The 26863-nt window shown below is 40.3% G+C and overlaps 1 protein-coding gene across 2 annotated transcripts in view; it reads right to left on the reverse strand.

Annotated features, from left to right (window-relative positions):
* The window catches only part of LOC120554377 (protein SON), a 47499-nt gene that overhangs the window by 2883 nt on the left and 17753 nt on the right, over positions 1-26863 (reverse strand). The window contains exons 8-20 of one of the 2 annotated variants that reach the window (XR_005638386.1): positions 24722-24915; positions 22720-22872; positions 19918-20090; positions 19614-19748; positions 17047-17133; positions 16500-16718; positions 15735-15845; positions 11066-11182; positions 9611-9758; positions 7743-7811; positions 7265-7383; positions 1820-1935; positions 324-425 (exon numbers count right to left, since the gene is read on the reverse strand). Coding sequence is in view for 1 of the 2 variants with exons in the window: in XM_039793253.1 (XP_039649187.1) it covers positions 324-425; positions 1820-1935; positions 7743-7811; positions 9611-9758; positions 11066-11182; positions 15735-15845; positions 16500-16718; positions 17047-17133; positions 19614-19748; positions 19918-20090; positions 22720-22872; positions 24722-24915 (1624 nt within the window). In the remaining variant the exon portion in view is untranslated. Of the gene's footprint in view, positions 1-323; positions 426-1819; positions 1936-7264; positions 7384-7742; positions 7812-9610; positions 9759-11065; positions 11183-15734; positions 15846-16499; positions 16719-17046; positions 17134-19613; positions 19749-19917; positions 20091-22719; positions 22873-24721; positions 24916-26863 lie in introns of those variants that run through there. The other variant, XM_039793253.1, reaches the window with a different exon arrangement.

The raw sequence follows: 26863 nt of genomic DNA on the forward strand, positions 1-26863 counted from the left end.
GGTGAAGTTATTACAATTCATCTTGAGAGGGACATGATGATGTCGGAACCGAATTCCACGACAATCCATTGATTAGACCTCAACTTTGATCCATCTTAAAGCTCAGTCTTGTTAGATGGCGATGTTTTAATGACATTTGAGCAGTATTTAAGATACTTTTACGCACAGTGTGTATTTTCTGTATTTATATTAAAATGCTTGCGCTTGGAACTTACTGCATGGGGAATATCCAAACAGAGACAATACAGGTAAAATGAAGTAAAACAAACTATATTCTGACTATGGAACTTGCCAACTGCTTGGATTATTGTTTTCAGTATTACCTCTCCCAGAGCCTGCAGTGCAACGGTAGCTGCCATGGCCTTGGCGTGTTTCTTATTGGGACTAGCTGTCTGGGGTTGGTAGTCCACGCCATTCACTGTGACCTGGAGACAACAAAACATATGGATCGATGATCAAATGTCAGAAATCGACCATCAGAAGCAACAAATAAAAACATGTGATTGAGAACAGGGATTAGAATAAGTGAGTGAAGCACACCTCGTGCAAAAACCGATTTTAATGTTGCTGTTTTAAAACTCAAATCCGAACTGTGTTGAGTTTCCAAGTTGAGCTGGACTGATTTAGTGTCTTCACTGCGTTTTTTTTTTTTTTTTTTTTCCTAGGGCTGTGCTCGATTGAAGAAATTCTTAGTCGACTAACACTCATTCAATTGTATCGACTAATCGATTAGTTGATTTAATCGACGGATCTGTAAATCTGAGTTTCTCCGCAAAGAGTCACGCAAAAGCACCACTTTAATTCTTGTGTTTACCAGAGATGTGCTCGTACGTTTCTTGGAAATAAGTCATTCAGCATGAAAAAAGCATCAAACAGGACTAATCGACTAAAGAAATCTAAGATGACTAAGACCAAAACGACCGATTAGTCGACTAATCGACTAAAAGGGAGCAGCCCTATTTTTTCATGTAAATTTTTGCCCTGATCTAAACCTGATGATGTGGACTAGTTAATAATGGCCTGGAATACATATTTGCACCATTCAGAAAATGCACTGCAAATACAGAAAACACATCACACCTGCAAATTAAACATGGCCATAGTTTGTAACTCCAAAGTCAGGTGGTCAGATCTGTCGCTGCTGACTCATTTTGCTATCATTTTGCAACTTGGGTCAAGACTGAAATATCTCAACAAATATTAAATGCATTTCCATGAAATTACAGACACGCGTGGTGCAGAAAGGTCGATTTGTGACGACATTGGTGATCATCTAAATGATTCGCTGCCGAAATATCGCGACATCTACAACATGAACTGGGACAAAATGGTTTCCAGACAATGAATTCTCCTGAATGTTCCTCTAGCGCCACAATGAGGTTGACATTTGTGGTTCCGAGTGAAATTTCTTTACATTGGACTGCCACGAAATTGACTTTTCCGTTAGTGCCACTATCAGGTCAAAATTTCAATGTGTCCAATACTTGGGTTTATGACCAATTAGCTATAAAAAATATTCACATCAGCTTCAGCTTAACTTTGTGTTTAGCGCTAATTAGCCAAATAACCAAAAAGAGGTTAAACATGGGAAACAACATACCTGCTCAGCGTCAGTATGTTAGTATTTAGTTCAAAGCATCGCTGCACATGGCTGTCAGATGACGATGAAATGGACACAGAATTTCTTTAAATCTGATATCATAGAATGCAGATAAAGAGATGCAAACACTTTTAACAGTGGGGACAAACCTCAAAGGTCCAACATGGAACTGGCTAATGAAAAGGAGTAAAGCTGGCACACAGAATCAAAAGGACCCACCTTGAAGAGGAAATTCTTTCGGTGGTCGGGACCACTGTGATGCACCATGACAAAGTCTGGCTGCATTATCCGTCTCTTGTTACACAGCTCAATGAGAGCAGACACCGGGTGCTTCCCTGTGCACAGATGAAAGGGCAGAATAAGATGACGGGGCACACAAATATCCTACGGAGATATCCTGAAGAAGATGAATTAATAGAATATCCATACACTTCATTTAAAATTCACGTTGATCAAGGCTAACAATCAAAATAGTCCTTATAACCTTGTGACACTGGCTAATTCTTTGGGTACCGGCTGGGGCTGAACTGCTATTCATCATTTCAACATTAACATCACAATTTAGAAGACTGCAATTTTCAAATAGCAAGAGCCACTGTTTAACATAACTTGCTGCTGAATTAGAATTTTAACAGATATGATGATAGCTGTATTTACTCTCTAGGCTTGTTTCTGTGCCCTTTATGTCCATTCAAAGATGGTTTCATCACACAAACCGCCTTGTATCATTTTGATGTTTAAATAAATGAGGACAGGGCTGTGTCTATTTTGCTGTCCATAAGAGTGGCATGTCTTTTTTCCTTGCCAGAGTAGCTTAGCTTAGTAGGTTGGTGAACATTTCCTAACCCTACAGATTACTGGTTTCGGTAATACAGCGGTATTGCTGTGGCGAAAATTAAAGTTTTTTTTTTCAACCTGGACCCTATTTTGGTGGGAACAACAATCTCTGACATTAGCCCAGTATTAAGCAAGATCGCTGCAGTTGGCAGTGGCGAAACAAGCTGCAATGTAAGTTAATAGGTCAATTGTGCAGCTTACTTTCACAAAAGTGCTCGTTTGGCCACTGACAGGTTCAGCTTAATATTCTAAGTGTCTGACAACATTATGTAAAGGATTTCTAAGGAGGTTAAAGAGTAAGATCCTTTTTTTTTTTTTTTTTTAAACATAACATCCGTGAAATCGCGTTCGCTAAACCCACCAGACTCCATGTAAATAAACAGTAATTTTAGCATCGTAAGATACACTTCCTTCAAAGTTGACAGAAACAAAATAAAACTATGAAAAGCCATTTTGGGTCGTCTTTCCACTTTTCCAACCATCACAACTCTAGTTTTTGTTGAAATAAACACATGGTTTACCGATTTGCATGTGAAAATATTAGGGATGCACCGAATATTCGGCCACCGAAAATTTTCGGCCGAAAATGGCCCAAAAGGGAAAATGTTGTGATGACGCAAACAGAAAACGCGACCTGCACGTGTGTCAGTACCCGATCCGTTCCACCTGCAAAGCGTCTCCTAAGCAAAGAGGTTGAGACGGACCACGGAGTGAAAACAATGAAAAGTACGCTCTTAAGAGTCTGTCAGCACACGTTTCAGTGAGATCTATTCGGATCCTCTGCTCTTCATCGCGACTGTACTTGATCCGCGTTATAAAGACCATTACTTGGATGCGGAAATAAAGCAGGGCGCACGAGAAATGATCCAGGCTGCGATGGATGCGGAGAACCCGCGTGGAGACGGAGACGGAGCAGCGCCCAGCGCAGGAGGAGATCAGAGCGCAGAAAAAAAAGACTTGTCTCGCTGCACCAGATGAGGGGCATGCACCCTCGTTGTCTGATATGTTCAGTGAAATCCTGCAAGAAAGTGCCTCAATTAATAATAATAATAATAATAATAACAATAGGTAAGCTATTCTGTTCTTAGGCTACTGCATACTGTATGTGACTATCAGATTGTAGCCATATTTCTGCTAGATATTTTTTTAATTAAACTTTAATATTAATTTATACAATTGCAATGCCTTGATTTTAGTAAAGTTAGTACACAGTCATAGCCATAAATGCAATGGTACTAATAATTGGCTTAATTTCTTTCGGTGTTTCGGTTTCGGTTTTCGGTCTTGGTTTCCTCTTTTTTCGGTTTTCGGTTTCGGCCAAGAATTTTCATTTCGGTGCATCACTAGAAAATATGTTGGCGCTATACACGCTAAAAGTATTGCTTTTTTAAAGGGAGTCTGGTGGGTTTAACGCTAGCTACTTCAGAGCTGTTTCTGGTTAAACAGAAAGGTCTCAGAGGTTTTAATGGTCTATCTCTGAAGGGATCCTTTCCATAATGTTGTCAGACACTTAGAATATCAATCTGAGCCGGTCAGTGGCAAAACGAGCACTTTTGTGAAGGTAAATACAAGCTGGACAATTGCCCTATTAACTTACATTGTAGCTTGTTTCACCGCTGCCGACTGCAGCTATCTTGCTTAATACTGGAACAATGTCAAAGATTGTTGTTCCCATCAGTCACTTAGACACAAACCAACAATCACAAGAAAGCACATGTGAGCAGACCAGATGCAGTTTCTCGGTCAGTAGACGGGGGAAACAGAGAAACACCATGAAAGTATTTGGAAATGAGTCACAGCACTGCTGGGCCTATACAGTAAACTTACACATACACTGTATAAAAGAAGTGGACAGATGTGGCCTCCAGGTCAGAAAAAGTCAATGCTAAAGTGCCTTAAATCTATGGAGTTTTAGTCCTATCTTTATTCAAGAGCACATTCTTTTAAATTTGAGTGCATTTCTCTAATTTTATCTTCAGATTTTGTAATAATTTCCCTCAAAACCTTGCTGTCACACTCAAATAGCCACTGCTTGCGCTTGGGTATACTGTGCTTCTGCTCAAACTTTCTGCTTGGACTCCGATATGTTGTTGGTTGGACAGATTTCCTGCTCTCAGCTTCAGCCCTTCTCCTCGCACTCTGGCTGCTTCTGTGCGCTTGCGTATCTTCTTCTCTTGGATCACTCCTGCGCTCTCTGATTTTTTTTGTGATACAGCCCTGTCAAAATTCCCCGACCAATGGAACGCCAGGTGTAGAGTTGACCAATTAAATGATCCTTTGCCCCAAGTACATATGTCAACAACGTGCACAGAATTGTGGACGCACTTTAACCTGCACCCACCAGCAAACGAGAGAAAGTTACGTCCACAATTACGAGGGTAACATAAGTAAAGCAAATAGCATTTGGTGCTAGCATATAAGCCTAGCTTGATGTCTGTAAACTAACAGATTTTCTTTATAGAGTTTAGCTAGATTGAACGACAGATGACGGTGTGTGTATATTTAAAGACACCACTTTGATTTCTATTGTTGAGGAAAAACCAAGATCCCCTCAATGTGGCTCCTACACCAACCACCCCATTTCGTAATTGAATGTGCAATATACAAATCTAGAAGTACCTGCCCTGGGGCTAGATTGGTTATTTCTCCAGATCAGATGGGCTTTATTAAAAACAGCTATTCCGTTTCTAACATCAGACAATCACCCGTGTGAATGTTTCTCTGTTATTGTTGTAAAAAAATAAAATTGAAATCCATTAATAAATCACACAAAAAAGTACACCAGTTAGTTTTCAACTGGTGACTTTTATTATGAGGCAGACATAGAAACACAATATTTGTCACCGCAGTTAGCGCCAACCAGTTTTAATTTTAAAAGTTTAGTTTGTGACTTAGTTAAACATGTTATTAACGGCGTCAATTCTTTTTTTTAATCACTGTTCTTTTTGGCCTAGATAAATTGGTAGTTTTTTTTCACATGGTGTTGCAACAAGTAGTAACGTTAGAAAAACTACAACACCACACCGGATCTAGCTAGACCGGAAACTAAACAACAGGCACGCCGCACACACTTGTTTGGGGCTTGCGAGCCGGCCAAAGAGTAGCAGGCTAACGTTACGTTTTGAGTGGATGGCGAGTGCGAGACGCCGAAAGGGATGTCAATAAGATTCTGAATGGAAAGTTTACTTTTAAAAAGTTGCCAAATTGACAAGACCAAAGTGATCTGTGTTTTTTTGTCGGTGTGAACTGAGCTATCATCGCAGCACGTCCAGTCTGAAATACCACTTGATGATGGCCAAGCACACAGCTGATGCCAATTCTCCGCCCCCTCGTCAAAGCCAGGCGACAAAAGCACAAAGCAAGCCGATCCACTTTTCCATGTTGATAAGAGCATTAAAATGAGAAAAAAGAAGAAATCAAGCGACATTTAGAATAGATGAAAATCTGCGATTAAAAATCTGCGATTAATTGCGAGTTAACTATGACATTGATGCGATTAATCTCGATTAAATATTTTAATCGTTGGACAGCACTCATATTATGCAGTTAGTTTTGATCTAGCTTTAGTCAACAAAAACTAAGGACATTTAAGTCTAGTTTCTCATTTTAGTCATGCATTGTTGTCTTCTAATTATTTCAAGGCAGCTGTTGCCATCTTTGTTCTGCACGGGCACCATCTGTTTCATGTGTCGTGCTCATCTCTGGAGAGGATAGTGGAAAAGGCACTGCGTACTTGTCACACAGTGTCCATGTCACTCTGCTCTGCAGTAATCCAACAGACTGACTCTCCTCAGTCAATACAGTCATCATTATAAACTCTGGCTGTTGGAATAAGAACCTCTCTTTCGTTCCTGCTCACCTAGCAGTACAGCAGCTACCCGGCAGAGCGGTGATTCATTCAGAAGCTGATTTGCTCACTAATAAAATACTGTTCAGCTGTTTACGGTTTAGTGTGAGAGGATATTTCTTTAGCGAACACCTAGAGGAAGATTTAGATAATTGACTAGTAATTGATAGAGATGCACCGATTACAACTTTCTAGGCCGATTCCGATTTTCTTTGAGTTAGGCCAGCCGATACCGATTTTAGCCGATTCCGATTTCATTTTTTCTATCCACATTACAGCACACACAAATATTTATTTACTATCTTTTCTTTAATAGAACATTTTGCACAGAACATAGACCATTTTTTGAACAGATAATGGATCACTACAGAATTATATATTACTATATAAATTACTCCTGGTGTGGGGAATTCACACACATCTAAAGTGCAATGTTAGAACCATTTCCTGCTTTTCACATCCAATATCCAACCTAAAAAAATTGGATTTTGTTTTTTGGTGTCGTCCCTCCACGCCCTACTTTTTCCTTGCAGGTGTTGCATATTGCAAACGTGTTATCTTCTGCACACACGCTGGAGAATTTCCAAACAGCTGACATGTTGCAGGTTAATTCACGAGGTTCCCTACATGGGCGAGGATAGCGTGGACACGCGCTTAACACCGCGATCGGGTACGCGCGACACACGGCGGAAAAGTTGAGAGAAAGGGGAAAAAGAGACTGTCGCTCTCGCGTCCATGTGTGCGTGCGTCCTTGAGTTGTCAGTTAATTGTAGCGTTGACCGGCATGAAATCGGCATATGTCAGACTGACCTGCCGGTCGCCGGTCATGGCCGAGAACGTGAAAACCGGCCGGTCTATCGGTGCATCTCTAGTAATTGACATTAATCGTTTCTCATTCCTTCCAAGAGCAACACGAAAGATGGCCGACTGAAAGTAACATTAACGTTACATCCACAGCACTTGATGTTGCGTTAGCTGACCTTGTTGTTGGCGTGCTGCCTGCATGATTTCGCAGTTTGTCTCAGCTGTTTTGTGGCTGCTTCTTGCCTTATTCTCAGTGGATTGTGGATTAATTTAGTCCTTACATTTCTTCCAAGACCTGGCAATGTCAGATAACAAATGAGAGACATTTCAGCAGTGGAGGGAACTGTTTTACTAATCAGGAGCTACAGTGTGATTCCACAGATGCCTGCAGATGTCGTTAAATAAGACCTTGCATTAAAACAAGTTCATTTTTTCATCTTTCATATTATCGTTTAGTTAGTTGTATTTGTTGACGGAAACTGCAATACATTTTGTCAGTTCTCAAAGGCCTTTCCTGATCCAACTTGATTCCAATGTCAGGAAATGGAGAAAAAAAAATGGAGTGTAGTCTGAGGCTAAAGGTTACAGCTAAATCATTTTTCAAGTTTATTTTCACTGTACATGCTGTGACTGTGTTTGCTGTGCATCGTTTACCCATTAGATCCTTGGTTACCACCAGTCCTCCTGTCTGCTTCTGTGGCTTCTCTCCTTCAGCAACTAGTCCTGAAACACAGAAATCATCATCACCACCATCTAGTTTTAAGCACATTTTAAGCAATTCCTTTAATAGACAGATCTGCCGCCACGTAATCATTTTAATCATTAATAATTTATGAAATACGTTGGATGTTTTTCCATTCGAAAACCGTTTTTTACCAATGACCAATTTAGTTTGCATCGAACATAGGTCATCTATGTTCAATGCAAACTAAATACCACAAAATACGGACTTATTTTAAAATTGCAGAGCTCCCGTCTGCAGACCTGTTCTACATGATGGACTGATGTATTCTGATGTTCACTATTAGCTAGCGTTAGCCCAGCTGGCCTGATATATTCCAGGGAGGAACAATACTGTTGTTGCAACTTTATCTGTCCATTTACTGCCACCGCTGAAATGCATTCATACTCGGGGGAGCAGGGAGTGTCGCTAATATAGGCAATCACTTTTATGTCGATTTAGATGGAAGCGTGTGTAATTAAAGTCCTGCTTTCTGACACACACAGCTCTAAGCCTGCGTTAACCGAGTAGCTGTTTTTGTTCGAGATGTTAGTTTAGCGTTTGCATAAGCCTCAGGTAGCTAAACCGCACCACCACCAAACAACTTTCGGATTCAGAGTTCATCACAAGGACTGCCTCCGTGAGCAGAGTGAGGCCCGCTGCGACTTTTTTCTTCCTCAGAGGGCAGGAGGTGCGTCTGTTTTACAGTTCAGTCGGCCTTTTTCAGGGGCGGTTACCAAACACACCTGTAACTCAATCTCATTAAAAAGTAAGAGGCCCCATCTGGCAGCGTAGCGCGTCAGCATACTACAGCAAATCTACACAGCATTTTGTGACACGTCCCCTATCCTGCATTGTCGATTAATATAATTTGAATGGGTAACATTAACATTGATTAACAGACAATCGATTAATCATAAACATCCCTACCGCCACCATTGGCATTAGTGCCATTGTTCTCATCGTCAATAGACTGTAACACCAATGTCGTAATGAGTAATGTGTATCAGTCAGAATGGGCAGATGGAAAATTGTGCAATGCACTGACAGCAGTGTGATACTGAGGGTAGTACTGTAAACCAGTACTGGCAGTATTTACACAGGTGCACACCATGCACGCTGCTATCGGCTGAGGGTTACGCACCAACGTGGGGCCCAAAGGCTCTTTGTTACTGCCCAGAAACGTCCCGCACACAGAAAAATAAATGAATAAAAGAGAAAACCTAGGTAGAGGACAGGGTCTTTCTCAAATACAGACACCACCACGCACATATAGTCGGTCATAAGTGATGATTGACAGGGATTACTTTTGTATTAGTCTATAGGTTGTTTTTTTTTTTTTTCAGTTGGGGGCCACCGTGCTCCTAGTGAAAAAGGTTAGTCTGGAGCCCTGGAGAGTTACAGGGATTAGCTTCGGAGCGAGTACTGACTCTAGAGGCGTAGATGGAGAAAAACATTGTCTCCCCTGTGCTTTATGACCACGGTCGGAAATCTGTAGCGGGAAAAGTTAACCCTCTCCTTGACTTCATGTTGTTATGGAGAAGGAGAACCCGGGAATGAGTAGGAGGGATGCAGCACTACCAAGCCACGGCCGAGCGGATCAATCACATTTGTCGCGGTCTACGTCACCGTGAAGTGTAGTAAAAAAAATTTGAGAAGTGCCTAGGGTCCGTATCTCCACGTACCTACGTACGTACCCACGGCGTAGATTTAACGCAGAAGCATAAATTGGCCTTAAAGCATACATTGTCAAGGCTAGCTATCACTAGGCTGTTGGGTTCAGTGTTCTGTGGCTTCAGACCTTTGCGATCGACCTTGAAGTCAATTATGATTGGCTCCACGGTGCCCTCGCGGTTCCTCCCTAGGCCCTCTCCGGTCTTCCAGCCCATCTTTCTCATCAGGAACTCCCCGACACCCCCTGATACTGGAGCTGCCCTGAGGAACTGGTCCTAATTGAGACATAAACAGACACAGTGAGACAGAAGGAAAGAGGAAGAAAGAAAGAAAACAGATTATCAGTGGGAGGTGACAAATAGTCAGTCATGATATTGAGGTGACATAAGGACCACTTATGCGTTGGTGGGGAAACAGGAGGAAAAAGCCACAACGGTTTTGTTGGCAAGTTCAGTGAAACACAAAATACTTTTGGTGTTGGTACCTACGTAACACCTCCTCTCCACCCCCTCCTCATCCTGACAACAGAGACGAGGACCCTAACTCTAATGTATTAACAAAGAGAAACCCTGAGAGGCAAGTGGAAAAAAAATATTTGTGTCGGAATTATACTTTTCAGTATAATTTGTCTCTGTTACAATAATCATCAATATAAATATCATAAACAGTGGTGTATGTGCATATACACACACACACACACACACACACACACACACACACACACACACACACACACACACACACACACACACACACACACACACACACACACACACACACACACACACACACACACACACACATAAATGCTAGCCTAGCCAATTGTCATCCTCAAGCATGACATTTGGTTAGGGGCAGTGATCTGATTGGCACAGTCTACTGTGGTCCAGGCTGTGTCTAATCTGGTTAAAATATTTTTTATTGGGGTGTGATTTGTGATTGTCCTGAACTTGTGAGGTAGGTATACAGAAGCCCTGAGACTGCGTTGTCAATGTTTTGGTTCATTTTGTAAAAAAATATATAAATACAGTTTAAATGAAATCTCAAGAACAGGTAAAAATTAAACATCATGGTATGGTGTACATTGTGTACTACTTTGTAATCCGTAGTACATCATTTCAAGTGTAAATTGTAAAATAAATAAATAAATAAATAAGTTATTTCGGAGGTGTACATTTAAGACCGCAGTTTCTCTACATTTCTGCCAAAGTTCTTGTTCATTGCATCTCAGGGTGTGAAAAAGCTATTTCATGTGTGTTTTATCAAGAAAATTCATCAAATTGATGAAGACGGCTTATAGTTCCTTGATAAAAAAGATAATTTGGTACCTGGAAATCTTAACATATTTTCAGATTGAGCCAAAGTCGTCAAAATATCAAATTAATGCTGACAAGAGTGGTTACTTAAAATAAAGCTAACAGTGGTATACCAGCAGACATGCGCAGAAACCTCAACATGTCAAAAGATGCAGGTCTGTGTTTAGTTTATAAAGAGGTGTACAAGTCTATGCTCATTTTTTGGAACATCTGTCTCAATGATTTTGTATTCTTCCTTGTGTATGTTGCATTTGTGTGCATCTTACCTTCTTCAGCCATGCTTGTGGTCCGCTGGTAGAAAGCTCCTCCGAGCTGAGGACCTGGGCTCCAGTCGAACCAGTGAAAAGACCAGGAACAGTATTGGATTGGGCCCACGCATCCACCTATCAAATTTCCAGTCACATTTACAGTAGATCAGACAGTCGTAGATCCAATAGTCTTATTTAGTAGACAGTCTGGAAACATTTAGCAATGAAGTGCTGTACATACAATTAGTGCATACTACTCCTCCCACTCGGGTGCATCGCAAGTCATTAAGATACCAAAGCGGGCATCAGTGCTGGAGAGCTTGCAATAAGAGAAAGCAAATGTTTGGCTTTGAGTTTTTCTCAATTAAATTTTCAGTCTGCACTTTCAGCCAGTGATTCATATTAGAGATGCACCGATTACAAATACAACTTACAATTCCGATTTCTGATATTCTTTGAGTTAGGCCAGCCAATACCGATTTTAGCCGACTCCGATTTCATTTTTTCTAACAACTTTACAGCACACGAACATATTTATTTTCTATCTTTTCTTTAATAGAACATTTTGCACAGAACATAGAAATTTTTTTTAAACATATAATGGATCACTATACAATAGAACTACATAAATTACTCCTGGTGTGGGAAATTCACACACATCTAAATAGCAATGTTAGAAGCATTTCCTTCTTTTCACAACCAATATCCAACTAAAGAAATTTTATTATGGTTTTTGGTGTCGTCCCTTCACGCCCTACTTTTTCCTTGCAGGTGTTGCATATTGCAAACTTGTTATCTTCTGCACACATTGCTGAAGAACAGCTGACATGTTCCAGGTTAATTCCCGAGGTTCCCTACATGTGTGAGAATAGCGCGGACACAAAAGAGACTGTGCTGTCGCGTCCGTGTAACTCGTATAACTTATGTTGTCAGTTAATTTTAGCATTGACTGGCATGAAATCGGCAAACCGCCCAATTCCGGTCACTGGCCGGTCTATCGGTGCATCTCTAATTCATATACAAATGGGTTCTGTAATATAGTTGATAGGCTTTAATGCTTTTTTTCTCTTGAATGTATTGGGAAAAAAAACTATATTCAGGCATGCTATATTTTGGTTACAGAAGGTCATAGACAAGTAATCATTAAGTAGGTGTCCCAGGCTGGCTGCTCTTCCATGCTAAATGGCTTAGTGATTAATTGAAGATTTGAAATGAAGGAATTAGTTTGCTTTCCAACAGGCAGACAACGTAGTTATAATGGTGATGCTTTAACATTTGTGTGCTTTTATAGTTCCATTGATAAACGGAAAGTCTTGGATTTCTACAGGGCTACTTGTTTATTCTACCAGCCACGCTGGTAATTCTTTTCTGATCCATTTTCAAATGTATTGCAATTGATATGCTAGAAAGTAAGTAACGATGTTCGGCGAACCTAATCCACCAAGTCTCTTAGACTCTTGAAGGGTGGATATTTTGATTCATTTTTGCCTTTTCCAGTAGAACACGTTTACAGCAGAGTTGAGAGAGGAGAGCCATCCCAGGGGCGGGTTAATGAGTATTTGAACAAGACTCATTTTCACTGTGGCTTTTCGACCTAAAAGAAACAGTGTAAAGTCTGTTCGGTCGTTCGTAGGCATCTTTGATATGTAATGTTAGACTGTCAGTCGGCCTGTCCAGAGTCTCTTCCGATCACTGGGGAGGGGGGGGGAGTAGAGCAGTTTTCTAATACAGTATGAACTCCGGACAATGTCAGGAGAATCAGGTGCAGATATCGTCTGGAGTTTCCCTTACACACATACAGCAAACAACAGGAGATTCTCTGTATCAGTCGCATTCTGACTTACTGAACTGGAAATACTCGGTTTAATTTCCTTGAATGTCTGATGATTTCAGCGTCAGTCCTTACACACAGAAGGTACTGAACTTAAGACATTTCTCCAGTTAGACATTTTCATTGCCGTCTTTGTGTTAATCACCCTTCTTCTTCAACCTCTGATGTTTGTTTTCTTGTGGTTTTGCGAGCCGCATAATAGGAACGTCCACATGCTCTTCGTGAATACTTAGCCTAATGAGCGGCACTATTCACACACAGGCTTAATTGGAGATTACACAGTCTTTGTACTAGGGAGCTGACAGGGTAGACTCTGTTCGATCAAACTGATTTAGACATTTACGTACTCGCATACATCTGAGTGGGGTAATATCTACATAATTTCAGGATTGCAGAGCATGTATGAAAGGGGTTTAGGTAGAACATTCACACGTTATTGGCAGTAAACCGGCGTGAGGCCATAGACCTCAACAGTTTGGTTCCGGAAGGAAAAATCATATTTATTTTCTCCAGAAGGATTTGGATTTTTAGCCATAATGTCTAAATCATCCAAGGTGTACTTACCACGAGCAATGAGATTGTGAAATCATGGTTTATGCCCCGGTAGAAGCCACAAGTTTGTATGAAATCAACCTTGTTTTAAGAAAAAAAAACATTCGCGATGCCATGGAGAAGTACTACACTACCCACAATCCTACGCGTAACAGAGACGTCTCTGATTGGTGGAGCTTGCTGTTACATTTTATGGAAATGTTTACCGCACCTAAGAACCGGCGACCGGCTACCATTGAACAATCTATGATTGTTTATGTACACAGTCTTGTACCTTAGCATTTTTTGCTGTTTTCAAAATATTTTTTGGGTCATGATTCATCTTGTAGCTGCGTGGTTAGGTTCCAGGCTTAAAACTCTTTATATAAGCATTTTCTAAAACGATGGATGGAACGATCGATGTAGATATTGAATAGGAAAAATCATTTCTGGAACCAGAGCTACTCAAAAAGTCGGAGGTAACTGCAATGCACATTAAATAGTTGCTGATGTATCTTTATATGAGAACTTTTGATTTTGTTTTATACAGTGCATATTTTAATGGAGACACTGAGGGCCAGATGTACGTACATTTGCGAATGTAGCGTTATCAGCGCCATGACTAAACCACAGAAAGCACACGCTGTGATACTTCAGCTTACGTTGTATTTACCAAACCTGCAGTTCATCGGGTAATCAGCGCCTTTCTCCGCCCACTATACCGTAAATTGCGCTGCAGCAAAGCGTTTAGTACTTGTGCTATGACACGGCTGAGTGCAGACTGCGATATTCCCACTGCTGATGCTATGACCGTTTGAAATGACCCTGATGCCAATATTTGTAATGTAGCGAGGAGTTTAACAACTGCTAAAATGGAATGTGAACACTGAGCCGGAGATTCAATGTCATCTTTGATTTCTTCCAGTAACTGTAATATTGTATGGCTGCTTAATCTGTAACACTTAATGATTTTGTGTTCACGCAACTGGAAAAGTGTGATCCTCTTTGCAGCTCGTCTCCTTGGCCTACGTCTTCGTCTTGCTCGGATTACTGCTGCCATTTCACCAGGAGGCATATGTGAGGAAACCCGTTTGCGCCTTGTTTACACCTTGTTTTAAGAGGCAGAGAATTTTCACCGGAAAACAGAGGCGCGCTTTCACGGGTGGATTTTGTACATACCACGGAAGACATAATTAGGCGCACTTTACGCTTCCCCTCCCATCTCTTTATGGGAAACTCCCACTTTCTCCTTGACCCTCCATGCATATGCATGACACGGAAAAGCGCAATTTGCCATATTCAGCTGCTGCGACAGGCAGTCTGCGCTTTTACCTCAGTGCGGCCTGTTTGTACATACCTGGACATGAAAAATACGCCTGAAGTGGGCGCAAAAGCGTTAGCACATCTGGCCCTGAGTGAAACAGGCTGTACGTTTGGCTGCACTGGTGCAGCTGACTGTATATGTGTCTGTCTTTTTCTTGTCTGTGTATTTTGTCATTATCACACGTATTGTGTTATGAAATGATGCCATTGTGTTTGTTTAATCTCGGTCTTACGATGTCCTATTTTGTATTTTTTACGAGGTATTGTAATGTGTATGATGTACATTCATTATTACATTATCCGAATGTAAAGAGAGTTGTAAGGACCTCAGGAAGAATAGCTCCTGCATTGCACTGAGGATTGAGAATCCTAACTAAACAAACAAAAAAAAACAGCTGTAAATCTGTAACACTATATACATTTTTTCAAAGGGGTACTTGTTAAAGTCCAAAACCCAATACCACAACTTGCTGCTAGTGTTCATATTACATAGCCATATTTATTCTGCTCTTATAACACTGCAATATATTTCTTGTCCTGCCTATGCACCACCTGTCTATGCTTGTATATCGCATTGCACTTTTCTGCTTTTTTTGCACTTCTGGTTGGACGCAAACTGCATTTCGCTGTCTTTGTACTATGCACAATGACAATAAAGTTGAATCTAATCTATAATATATAACTATATGCACAATGTGGTATATAATAGGTTTACCACTTTGGTCAAGACTTCAATATGTCAAAGACTGGAAAGGATTGCCATGAAAAGTTATGCAGACATTCAAGTTCCCCACAAGATGAGCTGGCCACCAGACTGGTCAAACAACACATGCTAGCAATAGGGGACTCCATTACCCCCAATGTTAGATCAGCATTGCCAGCCACTGTTTACTGTCTACCCAGGGTTGTAGGCTCTTAGTTGGGTTAATATATTCATTATCTATATATTTAATTTTCTAAGTGTCTGTACTAATAATACTTCTTAAAATATGTGTACTATACCTGCTCTTGTGCCCGGCTAAGCATGCAGATAGCATTGACATCATAGGGGTTCTCAGCCAATCGCCTCTGAGCTTTGATTCTCTCAGTTACAGCCTGAGAAATATCTACTGGCTGCAGAGAGGGAGAGAGAGAAAGACAGACAGAACAGAGGTGAGAAAAAAAAAAAACAGTAGTGAGGGTAGAGAAAGAGAGAGAGGGGGAAGAGACCTTAATTTAAAAATTTCAAAAGGCAAAAAGTCAGTTAGTCAGGTATTTGTCGGCACACTCAGGTTTACAAGCAAAGACCTGAGAAAATGTTTTTAAATCAGTTACCTTTGTGAATTGTTTTATATTGTCTTATGACTTATCTTATAACTGGATGTGTACATGTCGTGTGTAAAGTGGAGATATTGATGCTTACTGAAACACACATTTTTGTTATTTACAGTAGTTATTGAGTATTGTGTCATTCTCGTGAGTTTATCTATATCTTCATAACATAAGCGCTAGTTTAATATTTAGTGCTATTTGTTGCAGAGTTTCTGAGACATCGTTTTTATCAGGCCTGGACCTATATTTATCATGTGCCTGAGATTCACTGCTGCAGAGTCGGGAACAGTAAACAGTAAAGTTACACATGCAACAAATAGGCCCTTTTACATAATCAGCATTACCTTTTAGGTTCCAGATTATCTGTGTGCTTACAGACACAACAATGCATATTACAATTTACATACATAAATACAGTATTACAAAGAACATAGACGGTATACTTCCACTTCTCACCTGCAGTAGTGGGTCAGGAAAAACGCTGTCATTATCTAGCACACAAACAGGCTGTTCGACAACCTCCGTTAACCCTGGTGCTGTCTTCGTTTCACCTGATGATGAGGTAGCTGTCGCTATGGGAACAGTGGTCCCGGCTTTCCTGGAGGCAGCTGCAGCTTTGTCTGATGTTTTGTCGACTGGAACCCATTCTCCGTAGGCCCCCAGTGCCTCGCCCTCCTGGACAGTATAACACATTACATTACCACACACTCATTAAGAAATTGCTGTGTGACATACGCAATAGCTACATAGATGCCCCTTTGTAAACAGTGAATTCATTGCTTGTAATTTGGAATATAGTAACTGGTTGACCAAGAGGACAGCTTTTCTGCCTTCAATTGATTTGTTTTAGTGAGAAAGTAATTTGTAGTTATTTTGCCTTTGGTTACCTGTAGCGGCCATTTATAGCACTGCAGTACTGTAAACACCTGCCTCCTATCTACAGCAGGAAATTGACTTTTAAACACTGTTACAAGATCCAAATCTAATGCACATCTATTCAGACCTTCTTACGATGTTGGGATCCGGAAGACACAGGAAACTCCTTGGCCATGCCTGCGTCGCTACGCACTGCTGGCCGTACTGTGGTGTTCTGGAGCGAGAAGAGGTTATAGTGTTAATTATTTTTGCTTCAATCCAATGAATTTCACTAACTGGCTGGCAGGTGTGTTAAAATCAGTCAGGACAACTCAAAGAGAGGCACTACATCATGGTGCATTGTATAATTACACTGCGGGATAACTTTACATTGCGATTTAACTCACTGGTGAAAGTTGCCTGACCATAAGTCAAACTACCACAAACAACTGGAAAAATTGATTACTATTTGTTTACAGCTTCCCTTGTTTCTTTTGGTAGGTATCCATGTATGAATACTGTAGGGCTGCACAATCATGACATTTTAGTTGCAGATTAATTGTCAAGCAAATAATTGCAATTACAATTTAATTATCTTTGTTTTGATTGACTTTATGCCACACAGCGGTGCTGTTGGGTTTGGCTTTACAGCTGGTCCTAAATCCATGCTGTTCATTTTAATGATGCGGGAAGGAAAATAGTTTGCTCAAACAATGTCAACTCTCGCTCTGCTGTACATAGATTGATTTTTTTTTCTTGCTCTACAACTGTCGTGGAGGCCGACATAACTTAAAGTAGTGTTCCAAGAAAGTTCATTAAAGTTAAAGGATGCTTGATTTCATTTTGAAAAGTTAATATGCAACGAGGAAACACAAAGCCATGTTTCCATACAAGCATTTTTATGTGAATTATAAAAGTTGGATGGAAGCGACAAAATTCAACAAAACTGGCAACCGGCAGCGATGCCAATGAACCAGGCTGCAATGTAATCATATAGGGCAAATGTGCATTGTCTATTTAATATTTCTGTTTTGCCTCTGACATGCTCAGATTGTTATTCTGTGTCTGACCAACATTATGAAAATGATCCCTAATGAGATAGACCTTTTTGTTAATGAGTAAGATGCTTTTTGTTTAACCAGAAACAGTTAAATAACTCCAGACTCCATTTAAATATAAAAAATAATTTTAGCTTGTATAGAGCCAGCATATTTCCACATGTAATTGGGTAAATTAAGGGTTTATTTCAACCGAACCAGAGTGGTGATTATTGGAACAGTGAAAAGACAAACCAAGACGGCTTTTGAGTTTTATTTTGTTTCTGTCGAAATTGAATGAAGTGTTTTAAGATGATAAAATGACTGTTTATTCAAGTGGAGTCTGGTGGGTCGATAACGATTTCAGGGATTTTCCTGTTAAACCAAAAAAAGGTAGACAGCTATAGGGATCCTTTCTATAATGTTGTCAGACACTTGAAACAATAATCTGAGCCCGTCAGTGGTAAAACAAGCCCTTTTGACAACGTAAATTGAAGGTGCGCAATTGCCCAATAACTTACATTGTAGCCTGTTTCGCTGACTGCCGACTGCAGCGGTCTTGCTTGATACTGGACCAATTTCAAAGATTGTTGTTCCCATCAGTCACTTAGACACGAAAATAGGGTCCAGGTTGAAAAAACCCGAAGCTACCCTTTAAAAATATACTAACATCAAGCAGCAAAGGACTGTCTGTTAATGATCTCCAAAATTATTTTTACAAGAACTACTAAGGGAGACTCTCAGCTATAAATAAAGAAACCTAATATTGGCACATATCTGTCATCATCTTGCTTCGGAAAGTAAGTAATCTAATCTCATGTAAGATGAAACAGAATGACCTGCACATTTGCAGTCAATTCCAGATGGCCAAGCTCTTTTTCTTTTCTACGTTTGTTTTTTTCTGACATTGGAACCTTTTGCTCAGGTAGACAGATAATATCCCTTAACCCATCTGATGGAAACTAACCTAATTTGAATTCCATTTGTTGCAACATTTTAAACATCGACACGTAGTGCAAATTTTGAACCAAATTTACAGAAAACTGGCAAAAGAAAATGCGTGTTTTTCATCCACTACCCTACCAGTATGCAAATTTTGCAAATGTCATGTGCCATAAAACCTTTGCAGAAGTCGTCAAACTCAAAATGTGGTGGAAATATGGCATTTATGTGTTTTTCATGTAATTATTGTGAAATTCCCTTTAAGGGGAATCTAACAATTGTGCAAAGATGACTGTGGTCAACACAAATTAATTGCAATCAGGCAATGTATGACTACTAAATCTCAAGCAATAATGGGGCAGGACATCTTTACATGACCTCCAATTAACAATTTCATCTCAACAATAAGGGGTTAAAGTCAATATGCAATATGTTTTGCAATTTAATGGTAGGAATGAGAGTAATGTTAAGACAATTTTAATTGGAAAAGGGGAAAAATAGGGGTAATAATAGGGTAATATGTTCAAAATAATAAGAGGCATTATTATATTTCATGTTTCCATTATTATGAAATAACAGGTAATTTCCTTGTTATCTCTCAGTCATCATGTAAAGTGCTAACCCATAAACTTCAATGTATTATTGGTGGGGTTTACCACAGATTCACAAGGGAGAAAACTCAAATTCATAGCAATGTATCATATAACACACAGTGTAGCTTGTGTGTGGACGTTACGTTGATGCTGAAGCTGATGGCTTTTTGCTCTCGAAGAGCTGATCCTCCAAAAGGCTTCCCATCATCCTCTTCGTCTGAAACATGAGGCATTGCCACCGGCAGCTCTCCTTTACTGTCCACAATCATCTTGCATTTCTACAAAGACACACGCACGTTAGTTACAAAGGAGAAATTAGAGAATTGGTTTCACATTCATTACCACTGCAAAGTTGATTTAAGTTGATTTAAGTTTACATTTGATATCTTTTGAGTGCAGTGAAACTCCAGTAAATAATAAAAGGTTTGCACTGCTATGTACCCTTACATCAGTAAACTCCTTAATGCTGATGCTGTTGGCCTGCTTCGCTACTTTCCTCTTCACTTCCTCCAAAGCAGCAGTGTTGGGTTGCGTTGAGACAGGAGGGGGCTTGTTGGTAATGGAGGGCAACGGGAGCAATGACGACATGCCCATGTTGGACAACGCCGCTGTCATGGTGGCTGGAAGGAAAATACAGAGACGGAGAAAGAGAACAAGAAAGGAGCCAATGAAAAACAATTACAGTAGCTAATTCAAGTTCGATTCAAGCTTGTCAACCGTTCCTCTCAGAAGCTGACCTATATATCAATTTAAAATAGCCAATTTGAACTTTACAAATTCCCCAAATGCTTAACCCCTAGTCTATGATGTCATGATGACACAAACAAATACAAAAAAACCTGCCTAAGGCATGCCTCACCCCTCCGACAAATGACTCTCAGGGTGCCTTCCCACCTACAGCGTTTGGTCCGGACTTTCCAGTTTGATCCGAACCAAAATTACCGGTGTCTCTGAATAAATGCTGCAGCTCCCCCAAAAGAGTGGCAATAGCACGGGGAGGGCAGGAGTCAGTTGGAAAAACACTTGCCAAAATTTCGACACCAGAGAGAGGATCATAGGAGAGGATACGAGAGGACGGGAAAGCCTTCCTATGAACCAATCACTTACAAGCATTGGGAGATGCGGCTCACGTAAAGTTCTTTAGTGCGCTTGTGAATGTGAAACCAAAACTAACCAGATCAAATGTAAACAATGTAAGCGCAACTGCGATGTGAAACCAAAACTAACCCGAACAAATATATACGATGTAACAAAAGCATGAACCTTGGTTCGGACTTTCAGGTGTGAAAAGTCATGTAAAAAAGTACGGAACTGAAAAACTTGTAATAAAGGCTTAATAAAACACATTGACTGTGATTCAATTAGTGAGTGGAACATATATATATATACAGTGAGGAAAATAAGTATTTGAACACCCTGCTATTTTGCAAGTGCTCTCACTTAGAAATCATGGAGGGGTCTGAAATTGTCATCGTTACAGAGGTCAAACGTTTCCTGTAGTTTTTCACCAAGTTTGCACACACTGCAGGAGGGATTTTGGCCCACTCCTCCACACAGATCTTCTCTAGATAAGTCAGGTTCCTGGGCTGTCGCTGAGAAACACGGAGTTTGAGCTCCCTCCAAAGATTCTCTATTGGGTTTAGGTCTGGAGACTGCCTAGGCCACGCCAGAACCTTGATATGCTTCTTACAGAGCCACTCCTTGGTTATCCTGGCTGTGTGCTTCGGGTCATTGTCATGTTGGAAGACCCAGCCTCGACCCATCTTCAATGCTCTAACTGAGGGAAGGAGGTTGTTCCCCAAAATCTCGCAATACATGGCCCCGGTCATCCTCTCCTTAATACAGTGCAGTCGCCCTGTCCCATGTGCAGAAAAACACCCCCAAAGCATGATGCTACCACCCCCATGCTTCACAGTAGGGATGGTGTTCTTGGGATGGTACTCATCATTCTTCTTCCTCCAAACACGGTTAGTGGAATTATGACCAAAAAGTTCTATTTTGGTCTCATCTGACCACATGACTTTCTCCCATGACTCCTCTGGATCATCCAAATGGTCATTGGCAAACTTAAGACGGGCCTTGAGATGTGCTGGTTTAAGCAGGGGAACCTTCCGTGCCATGCATGATTTCAAACCATGACGTCTTAGTGTATTACCAACAGTAACCTTGGAAATGGTGGTCCCAGCTCTTTTCAGGTCATTGACCAGCTCCTCCCGTGTAGTCCTGGGCTGATTTCTCACGTTTCTTAGGATCATTGAGACCCCACGAGGTGAGATCTTGCATGGAGCCCCAGTCCGAGGGAGATTGACAGTCATGTTTAGCTTCTTCCATTTTCTAATGATTGCTCCAACAGTGGACCTTTTATCACCAAGCTGCTTGGCAATTTCCCCGTAGCCCTTTCCAGCCTTGTGGAGGTGTACAATTTTGTCTCTAGTGTCTTTGGACAGCTCTTTGGTCTTGGCCACGTTAGTAGTTGGATTCTTACTGATTGTATGGGGTGGACAGGTGTCTTTATGCAGCTAACGACCTCAAACAGGTGCATCTAATTTAGGATAATAAATGGAGTGGAGGTGGACATTTTAAAGGCAGACTAACAGGTCTTTGAGGGTCAGAATTCTAGCTGATAGACAGGTGTTCAAATACTTATTTGCAGCTGTATCATACAAATAAATAGTTAAAAAATCATACATTGTGATTTCTGGATTTTTTTTTAGATTATGTCTCTCACAGTGGACATGCACCTACGATGACAATTTCAGACCCCTCCATGATTTCCAAGTGGGAGAACTTGCACAATAGCAGGGTGTTCAAATACTTATTTTCCTCACTGTATATATATATATATATAACATAACATCTATATTCTATTCTATATTGAATAGGCCTATGTATAGTCAAGCCAAATTGGAAAGATTTTCCACCCCATTAGATTAAGGAGGCTAGTTAATTATTAGTAATAGTGACAATTGGTAACACCTCTCAATGTAGCAGTTACAGAATAACAACAACAAAAACTACAGCCTTCAAAATGACCATAACGTTGAATAAACACCTCTCTAAAATAGTTTTCACAATAATTGAACATCATAACCTTTATTAAGGTTAGAATGAGCTTAATCATCATTAAATAAGCATCAAGCCTCAAGGGAGTACTGTAGTGATGAAATGACTGGATAGATGGATGAGACATTGATAGATCAGTAATTTTAGAAAAAAAAAAAATCATGCAGATAAGAGTCAAAATTGTACCGGCCGTCATACTGGCCATAGCAGCATTCATGGCCATACTGGGCAGAGACAGGGGAAGCACTGTGGACCTCAGGCTGGCAGGGATGGGCATTCCTGCTTTGGCACACATGGCAGCAGCATTGGCCTTGGCAATTTCTAACAACTGGTCCTTATCTGGAGAAAAAGAATAAACACAAATACAATAGAGGAATCAATTAAGTAAATGGATGCGTTGATGCAATACCGGTTTTCACCGAGTTTACGTACAGTGTGATGTTTCAAACTAATTTAAATATCGATTCACAAACCACTTTAACTATTTTTAAACTATATACCTGGTGTTATTGTTTTTTGGAACATTTAGCAACTGTTGCAGACATGCATGACTTGATAACGATTCTACAAAGGCAACTCAGATTTTACTTTAAAAAATAAAAACAAAATGAGATAATGTTATTTAAGAGATTGTGGATTGTCACCAAGCCTGAGTGGCTAAAATGTAACAAAAAGTGGAAATGAACTTCCACTTAAATTGGCTTACAGTTTTTGAATTGTTTTTTTTTTTAAATACTTTTAACAACTTTCCTAAATTCTTAACACGGTTAGCACAACATCCGTCTGTGTATGCTATACAATGAACACGTCTTGTTGCTTTGACACAAAATGCATACAGTTAACACAAATTTAAAATGCTTGAACTTCTTTTACACACAAGCTCAACCAAGACCAAAACAATGGATTTTTTACTGCCACATTTACCAATGCCTTTACACTGTATGTCAGAACAGATAACATCATGTTCTAAACCGTATAGGCTAAAGTCAAAGTGAACAGTTGTTCGTATTGTAAATTTAAACCCAAATATATCCCCTGCATTTTATTTCATTGCTACTGAAAAACAACTGATTGAAGTTATGCAAATAGATCAATCGCAGCTGATTCCCATCTAGAAAACACACACAGGTGTTGAGGTTCTTTCAATCGCATGACTACATGGTAGTACAGAAAAGACGACCTATTTGAACAATGTAGATGAACACAAAGAAAGTAAGAAGTTTCTGCAATTCCATCAGATGTTAGTGTTTTGTCTGACATTGTGCTATGACTGACTGGATGTTCCGGTTGGAAGAGAACATGTGTTAGGGTTTCGGAAGAATTATTTGATTTTGAGACATGTATGCATTGTTTTGGTAGACATAGCGTATTGCGTTTGAGTATTATTGTATTTTGAAAATTAGTGTTGGAGTTTAGTTTACAATGCGTGATTTTGAGCAGGACGGGATATCACCTTTAAAGATGCCTCTAACTTTGGAATTGGACAGCTTTCAGTTTTTCTTTGCATGTGGATGTATAAAAGCAGTTGCTGAGTTTGCAGTTTAAGTGCTCATATTATGCTCATTTTCAGGTTCATAATTGTATTTAAAGGTTGTACCAGAATAGGTTTATGTGGTTTCATTTTCAGAAAACACCATATTTGTGTTGTACTGCACATTGCTGCAGCTCCTCTTTTCACCCTGTGTGTTGAGCTCAATGTTTTAGCTACAGAGTGAGACATCTCACTTCTGTGCCATCTTTGTTGGCAGTCGCACATGCGCAGTAAGTACTGCTAGCTAGTCAGTTGCAGAGTATAAGGGAGTGCCATGCTAGCAGCTAGGCGAGCATTATAACGTGTGTTACAAAGTGACGCACGTCCGTCGCGGAAGTAAAGGCTGGACTACAATAGAGCTGTTTGGAGCAGTTTGTGAACAGTGTTTTCTGTTGGAGATGGTAAGTCCCCTTGGGGTGGACTTTGGGCTTTTTCACTTTGTAAACCTATAACATGAACAAAAACATATATAACACAATAAAGGAAAGGGAAAAAGCCTAAAAGCATAATATGAGCACTTTCAGTGACGGTGGTTTACAGCGACTTCATGACACCGATACCTTCTTTATAAATAATAATGCAAAAATGCAAATGAAAAAAAAAGCAACAGTAATATAGTTGGTTCACATTCCAATGAGTAATTTCATATTATCTGACCCAGTTCACTGATGCGTTGAGGGCTGTTGCTCGAACTGCAGAGTTTCCGAGTGGGGGATCTATTTTTGCGGAGGATGAGTACAGGGGAGTGACTTGGCTCTCGTTTCCAGCGGTCCCTCTGGCTGTATGTAGCCCTCCTCCGACCCCTCGACACCGACCGTGAGCGCGACCTCCGCGACCGCCGGCCCCCTGACCTGCACGGACAAGATCCAGTTAAATTAATTTGAAATGACGCAAACCGGCACCAACTTTTGTGGATATCAATGTCTCCTGAATAATGTGTCTTGGAGTCACCCAGGCAGTCAATAGGGACAGTGCACTATACTCCTTTCATAGTGGGAATAAACATTTAACCCAAGTTGGACCAATTAAAATGAGACAGCTATCACAGGCAGTGTAATGTGCGGTTGTCAACTTATGTTTTTCTTTGTCTTTAATGCTCACAGTTAAAAGCTGAAATAAACAACAGGAGTACAAAATGAATAAAACAATACGCTGACAAAACATGCAAAGAAATAATAAATAATTTAAAAGCAGGTTGCATGAAAAGCTAAACAAAGAAGTTACAAAATGACGGTTCACAAATCGAATTCCTGGCCAAGCCAGTGTTGTTTATGGTTGCACTGCCGCTGTGCTAAGCTAAATTCTAAAGAGGACAGACATTTGGCAAGCTTTCCCTTAAAGGTGCCCTGCCACACCTATTTCATTACTTTGTGGTAATGTCTGAAGTTCTACCATGGACTCTAACATTTTTTGTGGAAAAAATGCCTTGGTTACCTTGTTTCAAGCCATTCTAGCGTGGTATAGAAAGCCTGCAGGATGACTCTGCTCGATTTCTGCCAGTTCTCATTAATATTCAACAAGCTAAGCTGTTTGAATCTGATTGGCTAACAGCTAGCCAATGAGAGCCTGGCTGTCAGAATCCTTTACCCAGCCCAACTGGGCGAGCTAATGAATAGTAATGAGCTCCGGCAATATGATGACAGACTGACCAGCTTTTGTAATTGGCCTGATTTCTCTGCTTATTTCTTTTCAGTGGCTAGAGCTGAAAAAGGAGGTAGCAGCTCATTTTGCACATTCACATCATAAAATAACACATAACATATTTCAAAAAATGCAAGTAAAAACGGTTTTGTATGGCAGGACACCTTTAAGTTACCAGCTAACGGTAGTGGTAGCTAGCTACAGCTATCTTGGTCAGCAGAACGCTTTTATGGCGACCAAAATGTTCCAATTAACTTTGGTGAAGTGAAAACAGGGTCAAAGTTAGAGACGAAAACAAGGACAACACCCAAAAACAAGTTTGATCGATATGCATTACTAAGCCTCTGTCCCGATTGACAGGTTGGCGTGTAGCCGCATCCTAAAGCATCCCCTGCTTTATCGCCAATTTTAAAATAAATGGGACTATGAGTCACAAAATGAACATCATGCTGTATTGAAGATAGATAGGGTTGGGATTGATTTTCCAATTCAAATTGATTTTATTGGAATGATCTGATATCGATTCATAAAATCCAGAATTCCTCAAAAAAAAAAAAACTCCAAAGTTAGGCTACATTTTTGCGAGGGAAAACTGGCCATTTCAAATGGGGTCCCTTTACCTCTCTCACCAAGATATCTACATTAAATTTCACTCAATACGTTTTGTTATTGACTTCTGTAGTGTGTGACATTGAATTGGAAATCTAATCTAAATCGGGAAATCTGTGGCGATACCCAGCCCTAATTGAAGAAGACTTAAAATTAGTGATTAACTCATGAAAACATTTATTCAGGTAATAAATCAGGTGAGAAGTAGGGTAATTTTCCCATTAGTCTATATCTTTTGCGTTCCCCTTCCGGGATTGCTCTGGTGCTGCAGGGAAATCCGCCGGACGCTTTTGTTTTCAGGATTTAGTCACTTCCGCATTGGCTTCACTTTTCAGACCCGGAAGCTTTGTCCATTATTTTTACAGTCTGTCGTGGACACATGCAGCCAGCCGCTTTCCCAATAAATCTGCAGGTTTCCATTGCATTAATTAGTTTAGTTGCGAGGCTGTCAGCTATGTCTGCCTGGTACACTCTGTTAGTAGACTGGCCAATTTAACCCACCAGTCCTCATCCATGTACTGTAGTGGCATGTAGCTCTCCATTTTGAGT

Source organism: Perca fluviatilis, chromosome 24, assembly GCF_010015445.1.
Source record: "Perca fluviatilis chromosome 24, GENO_Pfluv_1.0, whole genome shotgun sequence".
Classification (NCBI taxonomy): Eukaryota; Metazoa; Chordata; class Actinopteri; order Perciformes; family Percidae; genus Perca; species Perca fluviatilis.